General features: G+C 42.8%; 1 protein-coding gene across 2 annotated transcripts in view; it reads left to right on the forward strand.

Annotated features, from left to right (window-relative positions):
* LOC124776884 overlaps positions 1-18,907 on the forward strand; it is a 238,875-nt gene that overhangs the window by 201,915 nt on the left and 18,053 nt on the right. For both annotated transcript variants that reach the window (XM_047252070.1, XM_047252071.1), the window contains exon 13: positions 12,776-12,916. In XM_047252070.1, coding sequence (XP_047108026.1) covers positions 12,776-12,916 — 141 coding nt within the window. The remainder of the gene's footprint in view (positions 1-12,775; positions 12,917-18,907) is intronic.

Raw genomic sequence — 18,907 nt, forward strand, 5'->3', positions numbered from 1 at the left:
CCACTATTAAACGGCAGTAACACGAATTTTAAAGCTATACCCACCTCAGGGGTGCCTATAGGAATAGCAGAAGTTGTCTTTGCATGGGGAACTATGGGTTAAATATTAACCTGTGTGATGGATGAGACCTCGCAATGTCGAAAGTCTGTCCCCAGACAGGATTCTGGAGTCAGTAAATGCATGGTATTCAGGACAAACCAACAACAGCCTAACATGCATTACATATATGTCTGCTGTAGCTGTTTCCGGTACACCTGTCCTTTTTCCTGTTGCTTAAGAATTCAACGTTGGACACACGCGTGTTACAACTGTTCAACCTTGGACAACATTTGAACTAGCGACCTCCGCCTTTCCGCCTTAGTTCCATCTGTAACAGGAGGTCGGCCAGACCGACTTTTCGCCTTATTTCTTAAAATTGAACAAGAACAGTTACAACTTCAAGGAACTTCTTTTTTCCACGGACATTAGCTACCGGATCGAAACCGGTAACACCATTTAAAAAGAAAAAAAAGTAAGTTTCTTGCGGGTGTGACTGGTCATCTTCATTTTTAAGCAATAAAAAACCGCTGTTCTCCAAGAGAAATATTCTCAAAAATTACTTCTTCCCCTTATTTATTTACACCTAACGCGGCAAGTCCGTGACCACTGCTGCACCTTTTGACGGCAAGCAGTTGTAAGAGCGGCAAGCAGTTGTAACATCTCGGGCAGTCCGTTGCAATGGCTCATCAGGAGTGTTCAGTTCGAGACAGAGTCATCGTTCTGATTGAAGAAGGCAAGTTTTCGATTAGTGATGCTTGCAGGAGGTATGGCGTGCCGCCTACTACCGGAAAGAGATGGTGGAAGAATTAAGTTAAAAGAGGCATTACCAGTGGAATTCCTGACTCACACAGCAAGACACTGAGCACACAGCAGCAGGACACTGAGCCGACTGCTTCCCTTCCTAAAAGTGAGCCAGTTGCGGTGAAAGGTCAACTAAAAGTGACACAGTTCGCCGAAGACTGAGGGAAACAGGGCTGCACGTACGAAGATCCGCTATACAACAGGAACTCATCGAGGAAAATGAGTTGGTCCGGCTGGCATTCGCAGAGCTCCATCTGAATGCGGCGTAGGAAATCGTAATTTTCACAGACGGGAAGGCGTTTTCCACGAGCAACGATGGCCCAAGAGTGGTTTACTGGATTCGAGGCACAAGACATCGCGAAGAATATGTAGCAACGGTAGGAAGTGGCCGGCTGTCGTTTTCCTGTGGGTGTTGAATTTCTGAGAGAAGAGCAGAAATGATCCTTAGGATTAATGGAACCCTTAATAGCAGGCAATACGCCCACATAGTGAAGAACGTGTTGATGCCTTCAGTGAGAATGCTGTATACTAAAGGAGGATTACGCTACAGGAAGACCACTCACCTGTGCGTAATGAAAATATGTTAGAGAACTGGCCACGAAACCACCTGACTACAGCTGACGCCCGTTGGGACTGCTTTCATGAAGCCTCTTCTAGCCGTTACGTCCAACGCCTCATAAATACCATGCCATGACGCATGATTGCAGTCAGAAATAATGGATGATTCTGGACAAAATATTAGAGCACTGAAAACAATTTATTTTCTTTATTGTTCTTCTGCTCAAATTTCTGTCAGCGAGAGCCAGTGGAAGATCATTTGGCGACGGAAAAATATCGAATACGAGATGAGAAACTATGAGTTAGTTTTCCTTTAAGTTTTAACTAAAAAAATTTCTTTTAATTTTAAATTTTGAAGACTACATTATCTTTATTTGCTCTCTCCTACATACGTAAAAACCAACAAATTAAGAGGGAATTTTTTGAGGCTGTTTATCGTTATTTTAAATTCATCTCTCTCTACCTCCCAAAGATGTATAAAACATGTCTTCTAATATTCATTCACTATTAATTTCCCCGCCCACCTCTCTCTCTCTCTCTCTCTCTCTCTCTCTCTATTTTTCTCTCTGGTCTCATTTGCCTTTTAATTCATTTCCCAAAAATAATAAACAGACCAAACAGTTGTTGAAATAATATGTTTTTTTTAATGCTGCCCTCTATCTCACCCCTTTCTTACTTTCATCCTCTATCATTTCTCCCGAAACCTATGAAACAATTTCATTTTAAATTCCCTGTTTCATTATCCATCCTTCGAACTGAAAGTTCTTTGCCTTTTCTCTCTCCGCAACGGTAAAATAACTGTGAAATAGTTTCCTGTATGATCTACTTTTCTATACTTCTGAACCGAGCAAGGTGGCGCAGTGGTTAGACACTGGACTCGCATTCGGGAGGACGACGGTTCAATCCCGCGTCCGGCCATCCTGATTTAGGTTTTCCGTGACTTCCCTAAATCGCTCCAGGCAAATGCCGGGATGGTTCCTTTGAAAGGGCACGGCCGACTTACTTCCCCGTCCTTCCCTAATCCGATGAGACCGATGACTTCGCTGTCTGGTCTCCTTCCCCAAAACAACCCAATCTTTCGTCTACCCACCTCATTCCGTGTTCCCTTCGTCCCTCCCTTCCGACTACATCTCTCTCTCTCTCTCTCTCTCTCTCTCTCTCTCTCTCTCTCTCCTTTCCTCTACCTCATCCAGCGGTTCTAGGCGCTACAGTCTGGAACCGCGCGACCGCTACGGTCGCAGGTTCGAATCCTGCCTCGGGCATGGATGTGTGTGATGTACTTAGGTTAGTTAGGTTTAAGTAGTTCTAAGTTCTAGGGGACTGATGACCACTGCAGTTAAGTCCCATAGTGCTCAGAGCCAATCATCCAAATTCTTACGCACTGTCTCTCTCTCTTTCTTTCTCTCTCACACACACACACACAGAGAGAGAGAGAGAGAGAGAGAGAGAGAGATTATGTGCAGAGGTGAGAGACATTACGGCAGTAGCTCCCTCATGCAAATGCTTATGAACTGACACACACACATACAGTATATACCTACCACGCATCTCTCTCTCTCTCTCTCTCTCTCTCTCTCTCTTTCTTTCTTTCTTTTCCCTCCTGCCTCATGCAAATGCTTACGAATTGACACATACACACACACACACACACACACACACGTATATATATATATATATATATATATATATATATATATATATAGTGTGTGTGTGTGTGTGTGTGTTTTTTGTGAATTCATAAGCATTTGCATGAGGCAGACGGAGAGAAAAGAGAGAGAGAGACAGAGAGAGAGAGAGAGAGATGCGTGGTAGGGAGGGAGGGACGCAGGGGCATGGAATAGGGAGGGAGGTGGGTAGAAGGGAAGAAAAGCGAGACCATATAGAAAAGTATGTCATAGTTCTTTCATCGTCGGGGAGAGAGAAGAGGGATAACGCAGGAATTTTTCAGTTGGAAGGATGGGTAATGGAACAGGGGATTTAAAAGGAAATTGTTTCAAAGGTTTTGAGAGAAATTATAGAGGCTAAAAGTAAGAAAGAGATGAGATGGAGGGAGCTATTACAAGAAAAGATATTATTTCAATAACTGCTTGGTCTGTTCATTATTTTTGGGAGGTGGATTACAAGGCAAATGAGACCAGAGTGAAAGAAGGGTAGGGAGAGAGAAAGAGAGATTCGAGGGGAAATTAAAGAAGAGAGAGATTGGACGGGAAATTAAAAGTGAATAAATATTAGAAGAAATGTTTACGTGTTCTTGGGAGGAAGAGGAGACGAATTTAAAATAACGATAAATAGGCTTATAAAATACCCTCTTGATTTACTCCTTTTTAAGTGTGTAGGCGACAGCAAATAAGGATGTAGTATTCAAAACATAAAATTAAATGAAATTTGTTTCAGTTAAAAGGGTAATGTAAAGGAAAACTAAGTCATATTTTCTTATCTCGTACTGAGCGAGGTGGCGCAATGGTTAGCACACTAGCATCGCATTCGGGAGGACGAGTGTTCAGACCCGTGCCCGGCCATCCTGATTTAGGTTTTCCTTGATTTTCCTAAATCGCTTCAGGCAAATGCCGGGATGGTTCCTTCGAAAGGGCACGGCCGACTTCCTTCCCCACCCTCCGTCCGATGGGACGGATTACCTCGCTGTTTGGTCCCCTCCTCCAAATCAACCAGCCAACCAACCAACCAATCTTATCTCGTGTCCGACATTTTTCCGTGGCCAAGTGATCTTCCACTGGCTCTCGCTGACAGAAAATTGAGCAAAAGAACAATAAAGAAAATAAATGGCATTCAGTGCTCTAATATTTTTTCCAGAACTATCCATTATTTCCGACTACAATCATGCGTCACTTAATGGAATTTATGAGGCAGTCTTGCTTCCCTCCGTCTTCGGCGAACTTTGTCACATTTAGTTGGTCTCTCTCCGCAACTGCTTTCTCCCTGAATAAAAATTGGTGAACTAGTTCGTAAGAAACTTTCTTGAATTTAAACAAATAATTGATATCTGTACTGTAAAGTTGCTAGATGCCAGTAGATAGCGTGTCTTTAGCAGACATGTGCCCGGGTCTGATATCTTTGAAAGATAGACATACAAATAAAGGGAAAATGTTTGTCTGACCGACCCTCTGTGGCAGATGGAACAGAGACGCAAAGACGGAGGTCTCTAGTTCGAATTTGGAACAAGGATGAACTACTGTAACACGTCTGTGCCCTGCGTTTAATTCTTAAGCGAAAGGAAAAAAATGGTTCAAATGGCTCTGAGCACTATGGGACTCAACTTCTGAGGTCATTAGTCCCCTAGAACTTAGAACTAGTTAAACCTAACTAACCTAAGGACATCACAAACATCCATGCCCGAGGCAGGATTCGAACCTGCGACCGTAGCGGTCTTGCGGTTCCAGACTGCAGCGCCTTTAACCGCACGGCCACTTCGGCCGGCAGCGAAAGGAAAAAGAATCTGGTGTAACGGAAACAGCTGCAGGAGATGTAGTGGTACATGTAATGTAAGTCACGCTGTTGGTTTGTCTTGAATACCATGTATTTATTGGGTTCAGATATAGTCTATGGATAGACTTCTGACTTTCCGAGGTTCCATCAGTCACACGGTCGGTATTTAATCCACAGTTCTCAATACACAATTGACTATCATTGCCATAGTCAGCTTTGAGATGAATTCGTATAGCTTTAACAGTACATGTTACTGCCGCTTAATAGTTGTAACGTGAATGTAGGATACCTAAAAACTCATAAATATGCCAGATATGCGTCACGTGCTCATGGTAATACAATTCATCTGCATACTGCAGATGTTTGCTGGACCCCGTGCAGCTGTAGCTAGGGTTACGTTGTAGGACAGGCAATGATGTCGAAGAAATATCTTTAAACGCCTTCGACATCATCAGCACGAATCAACATCGGATCAATATTCTATGTCTGACATAAGTCATAAACACCTTTCAGAACATCTCAGAGTTATCCATCCACAGTCAGCACCACGTGCATATTACAGATAAGTAGAGGTCAACAGTTCCAGTTGACCCCCATGGCGTAAGTAATGACATCCAGTGGTGTTTTCGTTTGTTTATCCACGTTTCTTTGTTATGTTTGTTACTGGCAATCAGCTTTCCGCTACTGTTCAGAGTCTTCCCACGACTTCTTCCACTGTACCGTATCCCGTACTACTGTTGCCACGACAGTCCGTCACAGGCTGCAGCTCACTCCGTCATCGTCTGTCTCTTGTCACTGTTCGTTTTTGAGGCAGTTAATGTGTTGAAACTTCCTGGCAGATTAAAACTGTGTGTCGGACCGAGACTCGAACTCGGTACCTTTGCCTTTCGCGGGCAAGTGCTCTACCATCTGAGCTATCCAAGCACAACTCACGACCCGTCCTCACAGCTTCAATTCTACCAGTACCTCGTCTCCTGCCTTCCAAACTACACAGAAGCTCTTCTGCGGATCGGGACGGGTCGTGAGTCGTGCTTGGGTAGCTCAGATGGTAGAGCGCTTGCCCGCGAAAGGCAAGCGTCCCGAGTTCGAGTCTCGGCCCGGCACACAGTTTTAATCTGCCAGGAAGTTTCATATCAGCGCACAGTCCACTGCCGAGTGAAAATCTCATTCCAGATTTGTTGTTAATTTGTTTGTAAATAATCGCAGAGGCATCCACACAATATGCCGCATCCCAGAATTCGCGTTCAAGAAATAACTGATATGACGAAAACCTGAATAATGTGAGCCGCTGAGAGCCGAAGTGATCCAAATTTAAAAAATTTAGTTTTTTATTTATATGGCTCACTTTACTGACAATGCACGGAAATCTGAGAAGGGGTATAAGGATAACTTCCACCGGAGCCACTTGAGAGCTCCAAATGCATTATTCCTCTCTCGCCAGAGTGAGTCACGTTCGCGGAAATAGTGGTATTAAGTCAAGCGGCAAGGTCAGGTTGTCTTGTTATTCTGCGCTGTTTTGCCTATTTATATAAGCTCTAAAATCACAAACGCATTGTAACACTGCTAGTAATTATTAGCATTATTTTCTTTCTTTTGATTTGTAACACGCAGGAGTTATTAAAGCAGAACTTTTCTTTATAAGGGAAGTTTGCACTTCATGTTGAAGTCTAGGTTAAAGCCTACACGAATCAATCTGTGATGTCCCACGTTAAATACATAAACCATAAAACTCATCCCTCTCAATAACGCTGTGCAACCTGTCACGGAGGCAAAAAAGAAAGGCATGATGACACTTCCCCGTACATCTCTCCGGTGCACCACTCTTTCTTCAACCTACTGACAACTGCTGCCGGCCGGTGTGGCCGTGCGGTTCTAAGCGCGTCAGTTTGGAACCGCGGACCGCTACGGTCGCAGGTTCGAATCCTGCCTCGGGCATGGATGTGTGTGATGTCCTTAGGTTAGTTAGTTAGGTTTAAGTAGTTCTAAGTTCTAGGGGACTGATGACCTCAGTAGTTAAGTCCCATAGTGCTCAGAGCCATTTTTTTTTTTTTTTTTTTTTTTGACAACTGCTAGTTCGACACAGGAATCTGGATCTGCACATGTTGACCCTTTGGCAGAGGAAGATGACGTGGACGTTGACATCAAATAAAGAGTCCATTATAAAGCATCTTGAAATATCAGCATGACAAGAATTACATTTTAAGAAATTTCGACGTTTAGAAACACAATTTATTTATAATCCGTAGATGAACGCACTGCTGAACTATTAGATTCAGTAAGTAGCAGTCTAGTAATGAATAATAACAACGCAATTATTTTAATTCGCTGTGTGAGAGAAAAGTTCATGATAGGACAATAACAGGAAACACAATTTACTGTATCATACTATGTTTATGTTTTATAAATAAATTGCATTTAGGGAGATTAAGACACATCCTTCTCAGATATTCAACTTCACCAACACTTTTATAAGAAGAGTGATGCAACTCTTTATTTATACCACTGTACCTTTCACTATGAGTAAATTTCTGAGAGGAAAGTGGGACACTAACTTTTAGGGACCATAAAAAGGAATTTAAGGTACAAATAACTAAAATGTCTGTAGTAAACGTAATTATAATATTTTATTTCTACATTTCATGAAATGAATCACGAATTGTTGTAAAGCATGACTTTTCATTAAACGAAACGCAAAACTTTTCATTCCTCAAAAGTGGGAAAAATTCAGTTACACCATTTTGGCTCACCGCGGCTCAGGTGTTGTAAACCCTGTGAACAAATTGGAGACTTTTTCGCCAAAGAAAAGTTTGTAGGACTACGTTTCGCAGAGTCGGTATTGTATTGTATCGTACACGACCATGATTAAAATGAAAACAGTGGTTCGACACATATGATGGATGAGATCTGTTGCAATATAGTCGAGCATTGTATAGCAACGTTTTGCTTAACTAGGCCAGCAACAGGAAGATACAGCGAATAACGAGTTTTACTGTTTTCATTCTTTACCACGATGTCTGGGTTGTGGTCAGCGAACTGTACCGAGCTTAAAACCCATTAACTGCACTTATGTCACTACTCGAGGTGCGAATGTCTGAGTTCAAACTTCTTTGAAAGCTTATGACTGTGGTCATACTTTTTTTCTAGCACTTCGTAACAGACTTAATAGGTAACAATTAATACTTTCTGACAGTTAGGTGATCCAATAACGTTGTGTTAACAAGTTGATAACATAGTCCATGAGAGGTTTATTGGCTGTATGAAGGAGCACACGTACTCGTTACATCCCTACTCGTTCGCTCTTGGTCGAAGTACACTGTAGTTAATTTACTCGTGTTCCGTGTAGCTGTTCCAATTTATTACATTTCCTACGCTGAATTGGTAATGATTTCATTTTCCTTTCTATTTTCTCTTTTTTTAGAATAGCTCTCCAAATGTTACTTTTATGGTTGGATGTTCTCTCTTTCCTGCGAATTCGCACAAATGATAAAGAAAACGGCAACATGTAACTTTGAACTCTGCACCTTCAGGTTACCATTCCATTCTTCTACCCGTTACGCCGCGAGGATAGATTGAGAACAGTCTCTTTGAACGCATGACTCGATATGCTCGTAGAAGGTGATTTTGTGGCTTCAATGATCGTTCCAAAACGTGCGAATTTATAATTTCAAGTTGCGAAAAACGAATATAAGCGGCTTAAGAAAATAAAACACCGGTTTGCAAAATTGGTCTTCCATTATGGTAGATAGTGAGTCCTTATAAGTACATTCTTAGACGTTTTATAGTCTCTGTGACGCGCATTTATTAGCATCCAGGTGTTGTCACTGCGATTCGAACATTCAATCAGGTTCATAATCTGGGTCGCAACGTACGCAATCCTTAGCACTTGTGGTGTAGGTGAATTCAGAGTGAGCGTCGAATACCTCCCATTTATTGAGTCAATGACTCGCTTTGGCTCTCTGACGTCACGGCCTGTCTCAGTTTTTATGCTGTTATTGCCAAATCGTCGGATTTTTCTACCGTTTTGCCTCCAGTAGCCCTTTTTTCTATTTTTTTGTTCAGTGTACAGAAAAGAATTAAAGTCGACCGCAGGTGGTGGAAGTATATTGGATTTCGTATTATATATTTATGCATACAAACGTTACTGACACTCCCAGGACAAGTCTCCACACGAAGAGCCATGTATCAAATGAGAAGATGAGTAATTACGATATTCCCCCCACCCCACCCCACCCCCCTACTCCAATGGTCCTTCTGCCCAAGATAAAGTATTCCCATCTCAAGGACAAATTTCACAAGATTGATTTTCTTCCATCTATTCACTTTCTATTACCTCTACTTCTTTCATGTTAGCTCTGGTGCAGGGGTCTGGCGTTACAGGCGAAATCAATAAAGAGACGAGTTCGAAGTCCCAACATTGAGTTATAAATGGGATGGAGAAGGATGGGGAAGTGACCCGGGCTTGCTGTCCACTGCTGCATCTTGGTCGTGTATATTAAACAAACCAGGCAGCTGCATGGGTTTCTCGTCTGAATGGAATCTCGTAGTGCCCTACAGGCTATTCTGTAAATGCATCCAACAGATAAGGTATCTGAGATGGTCAAAGACGTTACAGAACTCCTATAAAAGCAGAAAAAACAGGCGGAAGTCTGTTTACTTGGTCACATTGGAATCAAGGGGAATTAAGAAGCTGACCGTGCATCAGAAGCAGCATGCCAGGAAAACGCCATACTTCATCATAGCGCCCCCCCCCCCCCCCTCAGTCAACTGTATCATGGTTCACAAAGATGGTGATGGCTGAGTGGAAAAGACAGTGGCGGGGAGATCCAGTGACTTTGGCACACTTCCGTCCAAAGTCAAAGGAGGGACGAAGCAGTCTCTACTCGCTTTAATATTGGACACTGAGCAATGGCATGTGCTTATCTCTTGTGACATGAAGATCCGCCAAAATGCACTGTTTGTGGTGTAAGAGTCACAGTGCAACATGTTTTAACGTGGTGTGTTTCACACAGTACAGTACAGCAACATAAATGTGACCACCGCCTATGTTCGACATCAACATGCAATAGCGAATCACAGCACTAGCAGAGGAGATTATATAGAGCGTGTCGGACAATATAGACAATAGTGCAGTCATTGCCTTAAAGCGTAAATAGAGCGATTTATCTGACATCCAAAAGAGCATGATCATTGACTTTCGGGCAAAGTGTGGAAGCATTTTCGAAACGGCTAAGTGTGCAAACTGTCCGCTTGCTGCTGTGGTTAAAGTATGCCCTGGATGGCAAAATGAGGCTATCCAAAACCACGAGGCATCTGTGGTGCTCCGCGACCCATAGATAACAAAGGGTGAATGACGGCTGCAGAGATGTGTATTGACGAACACACGTGCAACTGTCGAGCAACTGACCGCCCAGATGAACCAAGGCCCTACCAACAATATCTCTTTAATGACCGTTCAGCGAACGTTGTTGTATATTGACCTCTGCAGGATGTGCCTGGATCATGCATCCACGCTAACTGCCGTCCATCAGCGATGAAGGCTGGAATTTGCACGCCAGTACCGAAAATGGACGTCCTGAGTGGCGATAGATAGCCCTTTCAGATGATTCACATTGTATGCTCCATCGGCTTGAAATACCCGAAAGGAAACACCTGGCAACACCCGTTCGAAGGGTCCAGGCTGGAGGAGGGAACGTTGTGGTCTCGTGAATGTTTTCGTGACATTCCTTGGGTGATCTCGTTATTCTGTAAGGCACGATGGATCAACGCAAGTATACATCTATCCTTGGGGACAATGTCCATCCCTACACCCAGTTTGTTTTTCCTCGCCCTGATGTCATCTATCAGCAGGACAATACGAGTCACGCAGCTCGCAGTGTACGTGCATGGTTTGACGAGCACCAGGATGAGTTTACCGTACTCCCATGACAACCAAACTCCATGGGCTTAAATCCACCTGTGGGACCACCATTATTTGGCTATTCGCGTCATGTATTCTCAGACGAAAAACCTAGTGTCGGAATGACTCCACATCCCTGTCAATACTTTCCAGAACTTCATTGACTCTCTTCCGCAAGTCTGGCAGCGGTCCTCACTGCAAGAGGTGGTTATTCAGACTTTCTACATGTTATAACATTAATGTGACTGGACAGTGCATACGCTGAGAAGAGGGCCTTTGACGTACCGGGGACCTTGAATTTTAGGACATAACGAGACAAGGGCGCGAAAACTGTTTAAATTTTCTATAGTATCAGGAATCCTACTCAATTTGATTGGGAGAGGTTTTCATGTGTTTCTGTTTATTATGTTATCAACGAGCCCTCTTATCAGTACTAATGATGTGTGACAGCAGTATCAACCGATCTACTATTGATGGCAGATGACCTCACTGTTAAGTACACAACAATTTTAAGTTTGTCCCCCTCCCACTCTCCCCTTCACCCCCCCCCCTCTCTATCTCTCTCTCTCTTCCTTTCTCTCTCTCTCTCTCTCCCTCTCTCTCTCTCTCTCTCTCCCTCTCCCTCTCTCTCTCCCTCTCCCTCTCCCTCTCCATTTCGCCGTCCTGTTTACTAGTGGAGAATCCATACTTCGGTTTGTGATTGCCAGGAAGGTCCTCGAGAGCCTTCACCGGCTTGATGGTAGGTGGTTGTGCGATGGATATCGCTCGTCTTGGATGAGTCTATTGAACTCCACTTCCGATGGAGTCTCCCTTCTTCCTCATCTACATCTACATCTACGTCTATATGGATACTCTGCAAATCACATTCAAGTGCCTGGCAGAGGGTTCATCGAACCACCTTCACGATTTTCTATTATTCCAAACTCGTATAGCGCGCGGAAAGAATGAACACCTATATCTTTCAGTAAGAGCTCTGATTTCCCTTATTTTAGCGTAGTGATCGTTCCTCCCTATGTAGGTCGGTGTCAACAAAATGGTTTCGCATTTGGAGGAGGAAGTTGGTGATTGGAATTTCGTGATAAGATTACGTCGCAACGAAAAACGCCTTTCCTTTAATGATTTCCAGCCCAAATCATGTATCATTTCATTGACACTCTCTCCCATATTTCCCGATAGTACGAAACGTGCTGCCTTTCTTGAACTTTTTCGATGTACTCCCTCAGTCCTATCTGGTAAGGATCCCACACCGTGTAGCAGTATTCTAAAAAAGGGCGGACAAGCGTAATGTAGACAGTCTCCTTAGTAGATCTGTTACATTTTCTAAGTGTCCTGCCAATAAAACGCGGTCTTTAGTTAGCCTTCCCCACAACATTTTCTGTGTGTTCCTTCCAATTTAAGTTGTTCGTAATCGTAATACCTAGGTATTTAGTTGAATATACGGCTTTTAGATTAGACTGATTTATCGTGTAACCGAAGTTTGAGTTCCTTTTAGAACTCAGGTGGATGACCTCACACTTTTCCGTATTTAGGGTAAACTGCCACTTTTCGCACCATTCAGATATCTTTCCTAAATCGTTTTGCAGTTTGTTTTGATCTTCTGATGACTTTATTAGTCGATAAACGGCAGCGTCATCTGCAAACAACCGAAGACGGCTGCTCAGATTGTCTCCCAAATCGTTTATATAGATGAGGAACAGCAAAGGGCCTATAACACTACGTTGGGGAACGCCTGAAATCACTTCTGTTTTAACTTTCCGTCAGTTACTACGAACTGTGACCTCTCTGATAGAAACCACAAAGCCAGTCACATAACTGTGACGATATTCCATAAGCACGCAATTTCACTACGAGCCGCTTGTGTGGTACAGTGTCAAAAGCCTTCCGGAAATCCAGAAATACGGAATCGAACTGAAATCCCTTGTCAATAGCACTCAGCACATCATGTGAATAAAGAGCTAGTTGTGTTTCACTGGAACGATGATAGCGTTGATACTACGGGCAGAGTCGCAGAGTGTGGAGACGCTCGGTGTGTTGCAGACACAGCACGGTCAGCCTGAGACGCCGTGCGCTGACGTCTGTGGTGCTGTTCTTCCTGCTGGGGCTGCCCTGGTTGCTGGGACCGCCAGCCAGGTTGCTTGTGCTCGCCTACCTCTTCTGCATCATCGCCACGCCGCAAGGGTAAAAGTCTCCTCTCACGTTTTACATTAGCTATAATACTAGCAGCAATAAACAGTGCTGCCCGGGTCAGCATCTATAGTACAGCTAATGCCACAAGGATCGTTTTTCGTATCAGTCACTTACAGACGTACATTGCATTAAACGTACGATGTATATAGTCCACTGTATACCAAGTAATTAACCAACGATGTGATAAAATATTCATAACATGTAAGCTTTCATGGCCGGCGTCTTCATTAATTAAAACTTCCGGGCTGAACAGCCGTGGTCCACGTATAGAACTGCTTCTCCTTCCTGACGTGTATAAAATTCCGGGTAGCTGTGGCATAGTTTATATTGGAACAACTAAAAGGAGTGTTAATACCCACCTAACGGAACACAAAAGGAACTGTAGTATGGGACAAATTGACAAATCAGCTGTAGCGGAACACATTTTCAAAGACGGTGACCACGAAATTAACTTTAGTGAGACAGACGTGATAGCTAGGACCTCACATTATTATACCCGCATGTATAGAGAAGCTATAGAGATCTACAAGCACGAAAATAATTTTAATAAAAAAGAAGAAGGATTAAAACTAGACGAGATATGGCAGTCGCCTCTGTACCAACGAAGTGACTATAGATTACCTATAATCGATAGAGATGGCACTAGCCAGAGTTTTAAAGTCGAAAGCACGTGATTAGTGGTGGCGCCATCTAAGCACTCTATATAAGCGGGACCTCCAGCGCCTAGCAGCCAGTCGCCGACTCACCTCAGAAGGTGTTGCCCGCAGTAGGCAACGAAACGTCAGGAAGGAGAAGCAGTTTTATATATGGACCACGGCAATTCAGCCAGGAAGTTTTAATTAATGATAATAATAAAATATTATTAATAAAACAGGTCAGATCAAAAGTTACTTAATTTAACAAGAAATTTTTTTGTTGTATGTATATATTTACACTTTCATTTTTCACAACACTCGCTTATACACTATGTTCGTATTTCTATTATTCGGATTATAAATGAACATATTTTAACTCGTAATCATGTGACATACAACTGGTCTGTAAAAAGCACGATTCCTTTAAGTTAATGCTACAATATCGGAATGCTTGGCGCTGTGCTTTGTTGATGGTCATGCTGTAAGTCAATTTTACTGGAAGTTGCAATCGCCTTAAACTGAAACGCAATCCAGATGATATTAAAGGAATTCACGGCATAAATACCATTTGCTTCTTTTTCTTTGCCAGTCATTATATTGGTTTCGATGACGTCATTCTGCAGTTGCTTGATGCAGAGTCTTATACCTTTACGAAGTTTCGGCGATTTCAGATAACTGGCGAACCGCCCTTCAATTTGAATCATTGTAACAGCAAGCCTGGACCATTCAATTAATTTTAATAAATCAGTCGGAAAGTTTAACAGTTTCATTTTCATCAGACATGGTACCATTCGACATGCCTCTGGAATCGGACGTGGTACCGATTTCTGCCTCTGGAATCATCTATTGGACAGTCTTATTGACCTCGTTGACAATTTCGTTTTTCGTCGCTAGAATAACTCGCCTGCATAACCATACTGAACTAGTATAATTGTCGACGATATAGTTTGCTTATGAGGTGATCAGGTATTACAACAATAATTTTCAGCCTCATATATCTTCAAGGGTTTCGGAATTTTCTGGAAAAATCCAGTTCACAACTCGCTTCCAGAAAATTCCGAATACGTCTCTGTTCCTTACTGAAACACGAAACGTAACTCAAGCCGTTTTAAATGCTGTTCATAAAGACAATGTCTGAGAAAAATTCTCAACCACTTCCACCCACCGCGACCAAACTCCGCTACTAACAGCGGAAGACCAGTGACTATCTGCCCCAGAACCACGAGTGGTTAGCAGTAAGTGGCCGTGCAGAAAGCTTGTCTTTACATACACACACTTGACAAATAGCACCATTCACAGTGCTTACCGCTCTTTTATAAACTAACACTATTATGAAATTAGAAATGTACTTCGGCTGTCAGATGTGCACACCCCATACCACAATCCCATCTTGGTATTCACTGGAGAGTCGTCTAAGCCAACACTCAGCAATTTTCTGAAACTTGCGTAAGGTCATGTTGTAGCTGCTTATAGCGATATGTTTCTGTGGTGTAAAAGGAAGAAAGTAGGGAGCTTAGTGTGCTGTCAACGTCGACGTTACTGAAGATATAGCTGGAGCTTCGAATGATACTAGATGGGGTCAAACATCGCTAGGAATTGTTCAAGGAACATTGCGGTGATCCTGTTGTCCACTTAAAATCGTTTTGGGAATCCATGGAAAATGGGAATCAGAATTTGAACATCGCTTATCGTAAGTACAACGACTGTGTCTTAACCATTTCTCCGTTTCGTTGCAGAACCAACCTGTTATTTAACTAAGAGACGTACAGAAGGCCGCTCGAAAAACTGTTTAGGAGTAATTCACAAAGCTCAAAACGGGCGCGCAAGTGCTGAGCTCTTACTACGCTGCAGTCAGTTGGTCAGTTAACACGACCTTAAAACGAGCTTTCGTTTGAGTACTCCTGTGAAGTGCTAAATTGACGGCATGCTCTGTATACAATCGTATTGTCAGCTGTGACGCCACTGGTTCTATCTATCTGTTGCCTTACTACCACCACTCAACCAACTAGATACATCAGTCAGCTTCTCAGACCGCCGAAAGACAAGCGTATTCAGACGTTTACAGTATTTCACATTCTCGTGGAGAATTCTACATTGGCGTAACTGAAAGATGACTTAAAGTGAGACTTGAGGAAAAATCCTCAATGGACGAATCTGTTTCCAGTGATACTGACCACACAGCAAAGTTCAACGACACTTAAGTCGTAAAACAAAGGGAAATTATGCACTACAAAACCCTAAAACTACCAATCCATGAGAGAGTTTGAGAGCGAGGACCTGAGAGCGGAAGTTGCTGGCTGGTCAAGTTTTGCACTCTAGCGTGATGTCATAATACTTGTCGCTATGTTACAAGAGTTGAAGATACAGTACAGGCAAAACCCGCATTGTTAGGAGCCAATACACGGCTCAACAAGGACTCCACTATTGGTAAAACAATGGTGACAGAAATGAAATTGAAGGACGTACCGGACATAGCAGGAGCCAATCACACGAACAGGACGAAAGCCAGATAAACAAAAAACTAGCCAAACATGCTGTGGCACGAAAGTACAAACATAAACGAAGGCGTAGACTGGCAGAAAAATCAGTTTTGCGTAACTTCTGAGAACTGTACCCATGTGCGTTGCCGAAATCTCGGGAAGGAGAAATTTAATGAACGACGACCAATGTGACCAGAGTCAACAATTAGGTGAATACTAGAAACAATAGCAGCGAAAACCAGAGTAACTTTATCAAATAAGGCGATATTTACGTCCCCTGTCCGCTGAGCCCACTTCAGCCTTGTAGTGGCCAAATGCCAGGCTGTACAGACAAGTGAATTGGAATTAGAGTTTCCAGAGATGTTAAGACGACTGAACCAGAACTCCACCAACAAACTTGCAGAGGTTGTTCAAGGATACATTTTGTGTGTTTTCGCATAAGGGACCCAAAGTACTATGGTGTGGTTGGCTGCGGTGCGACATTGTGCCGCTCTTCCAAGGCTTTCTGTGAACTCACGCACGAGGAGCAAATTGGCCAACTCTGTCAGTAAACTGCTGTTATCACTGTTAAGGCACAACTAGCACCGCCGAAAAACAAAACCGTAGGGTCTACACACAACCGAGAAGTATCTAATGGTTCTCTTTTGATGTTCTCTATTGGTTTTATGCTTTTTGATGCATTAATTATTTTCCTAACATAGGTGAGACCTTTATAAGCAGAGTATCTTATAGGAGGCCGAAATAAATGTTTGTTTTCAAATTAAATGATCGCCAGGCTCTCTACAAGATTATCATAACTGATTTTCATCTAAATACAGTCAAGGCCAAAGTTCACAGATCTACGACAAATGGTATCTCTGAAAGTATTTGAACTCTCGCAAAATTAACTCATGGACCAATTCCGATTTAAATTAAATAATGTTTTAAAATGATTTTATGACTTCTGCTCTGGTGGAAAGCTGCAAGAAAAGTTTAAGTTAAGTCCGCCGCGTAATGGCGGCCAATTGTTGCCAGTCACCGATCAGTGCTATCGTCTTCTTGATGGCTCAGAAATACTAATTATTCTCTCTTTTCAATTAAAACATTACGATTAGTGGCTGGCATGTTCTTGAAATAATACAATGAACTCACTTTTACACATATATTTCCATCAATAACCTGACACACCTTTTTTTATCGTCTAGTCGAAAGAACAAAAAGAACATCTGCTAGCGTTCAACGCTACACACAATATCTATCTAACAATAGTAACATGAGAATCAGAAACAGCAGAAGAGCGAGTAATATTTTTTCCATCTTCTATAGTTATACAAAGATATAAATGTTTCATTTCACCATATTCTTTACTGCGATATTGTTTATCATCTTTGTTGTCTTTCCCTACCGTAGTATCGACGTTTTACTTTTTGTAAATAATTTTATATTTTTTCACAATTCACTTTCAGTCTGGTCTTATTCAACAATATTTTTATACACACTACACGCGCATTATTCTTAAGCATCGCAAAAGGGACACTACAAGTACTAAATGCAATGCCGGCCGGAGTGGCCGTGCGGTTCTAGGTGCTACAGTCAGGAACCGCGTGACCACTACGGTCGCAGGTTCGAATCCTGCCTCGGGCATGGATGTGTATGATGTCCTTAGGTTAGTTAGGTTTAAGTAGTTCTAAGTTCTAGGGGACTGATTACCACAGTAGTTAAGTCCCATAGTGCTCAGAGCCATTTGAACCATTTTTGAACTAAATACAATATGAGGGCAACGAGTTAAAGAGGTCATTACTGTTGTCAACTGCAGGCACCGTGAGTAAATGGAAACAAGATCAATAGCGCATTCATTCTACGTATGCTCTGTTGTGTACTGTTTTCACTGCACTACTGACAAGTTAACTGGGAGAAGAAATCAAACTAAAGGCAAAGCCTCTGTAACGAGCTGCCGGAGATCGTGGCTGCCTTACACTGAGGTGACAAAAAGTCATGGGATAGCGATGCAAGTTCTCCGACGTGATTACGGCCGCACGACAGGAACTAACAGACTTTGAACGACGAATGGTAGTTAGAGCTACACGCATGGGGCATTCCATTTCGGAAACTGTTGGGGAATTCAATATTCCGAGACCCATCGTGTCAAGAGTACGCCGAGAATAACAATTTTCAGGCATTACCTCTCACCACAGACAACGCAGTGGCCGACGACCTTCACTTAACGACCGAGTCCTGCGGGATTTGCGTAGAGCTGCCAGTGCTAACGGACAAGCAACAATGCGTGAAATAACCGCAGAAATCAATGTGGTACGTAGGACGAACGTATCCGTCAGGTCAGAACGTGAAATTTGGCGTTAGTGGGCTATGGCAGCAGACGACCGACGCGAGTGCCTTCGCTAACAGCACGACATCGCCTGCAGCGCCTCTCCTGGGCTGATTGTAGGGTTCGAGTGTGGCGCAGAACCCACGAAGCCAGGGACCCCCTGGTTCAACTGACTCGATCATTGATTGGAAATGGTTCTATTCAGCTACTTGGAGGTCATTTGCACCCATTCACGGAGAAAGTTTCCAAACAACGATGGAATTTTTATCGAAGACAATGCGGCATGCTACTGGGCCACAATTTTCTGGCCAGTTCAACGGAATTACTTGGCCACCCAGATTGCCCGACATGAATTCCATCGAACATTTATGGGAGATAATCTAGAGGTTAGTTCGTGCACAAAATCCTCAGTCGGCAACACTTTCGCAATTATAGAATTTGGTATACTAAGTATGAAAAAGATCGGTTAATATTTACAGGGTTATTACAAATGATTGAAGCGATTTCAGAGCTCTACAATAACTTTATTATTTGAGATATTTTCACAATGCTTTGCACACAC

The sequence above is a fragment of the Schistocerca piceifrons genome, chromosome 2 (assembly GCF_021461385.2).
Source record: "Schistocerca piceifrons isolate TAMUIC-IGC-003096 chromosome 2, iqSchPice1.1, whole genome shotgun sequence".
Classification (NCBI taxonomy): Eukaryota; Metazoa; Arthropoda; class Insecta; order Orthoptera; family Acrididae; genus Schistocerca; species Schistocerca piceifrons.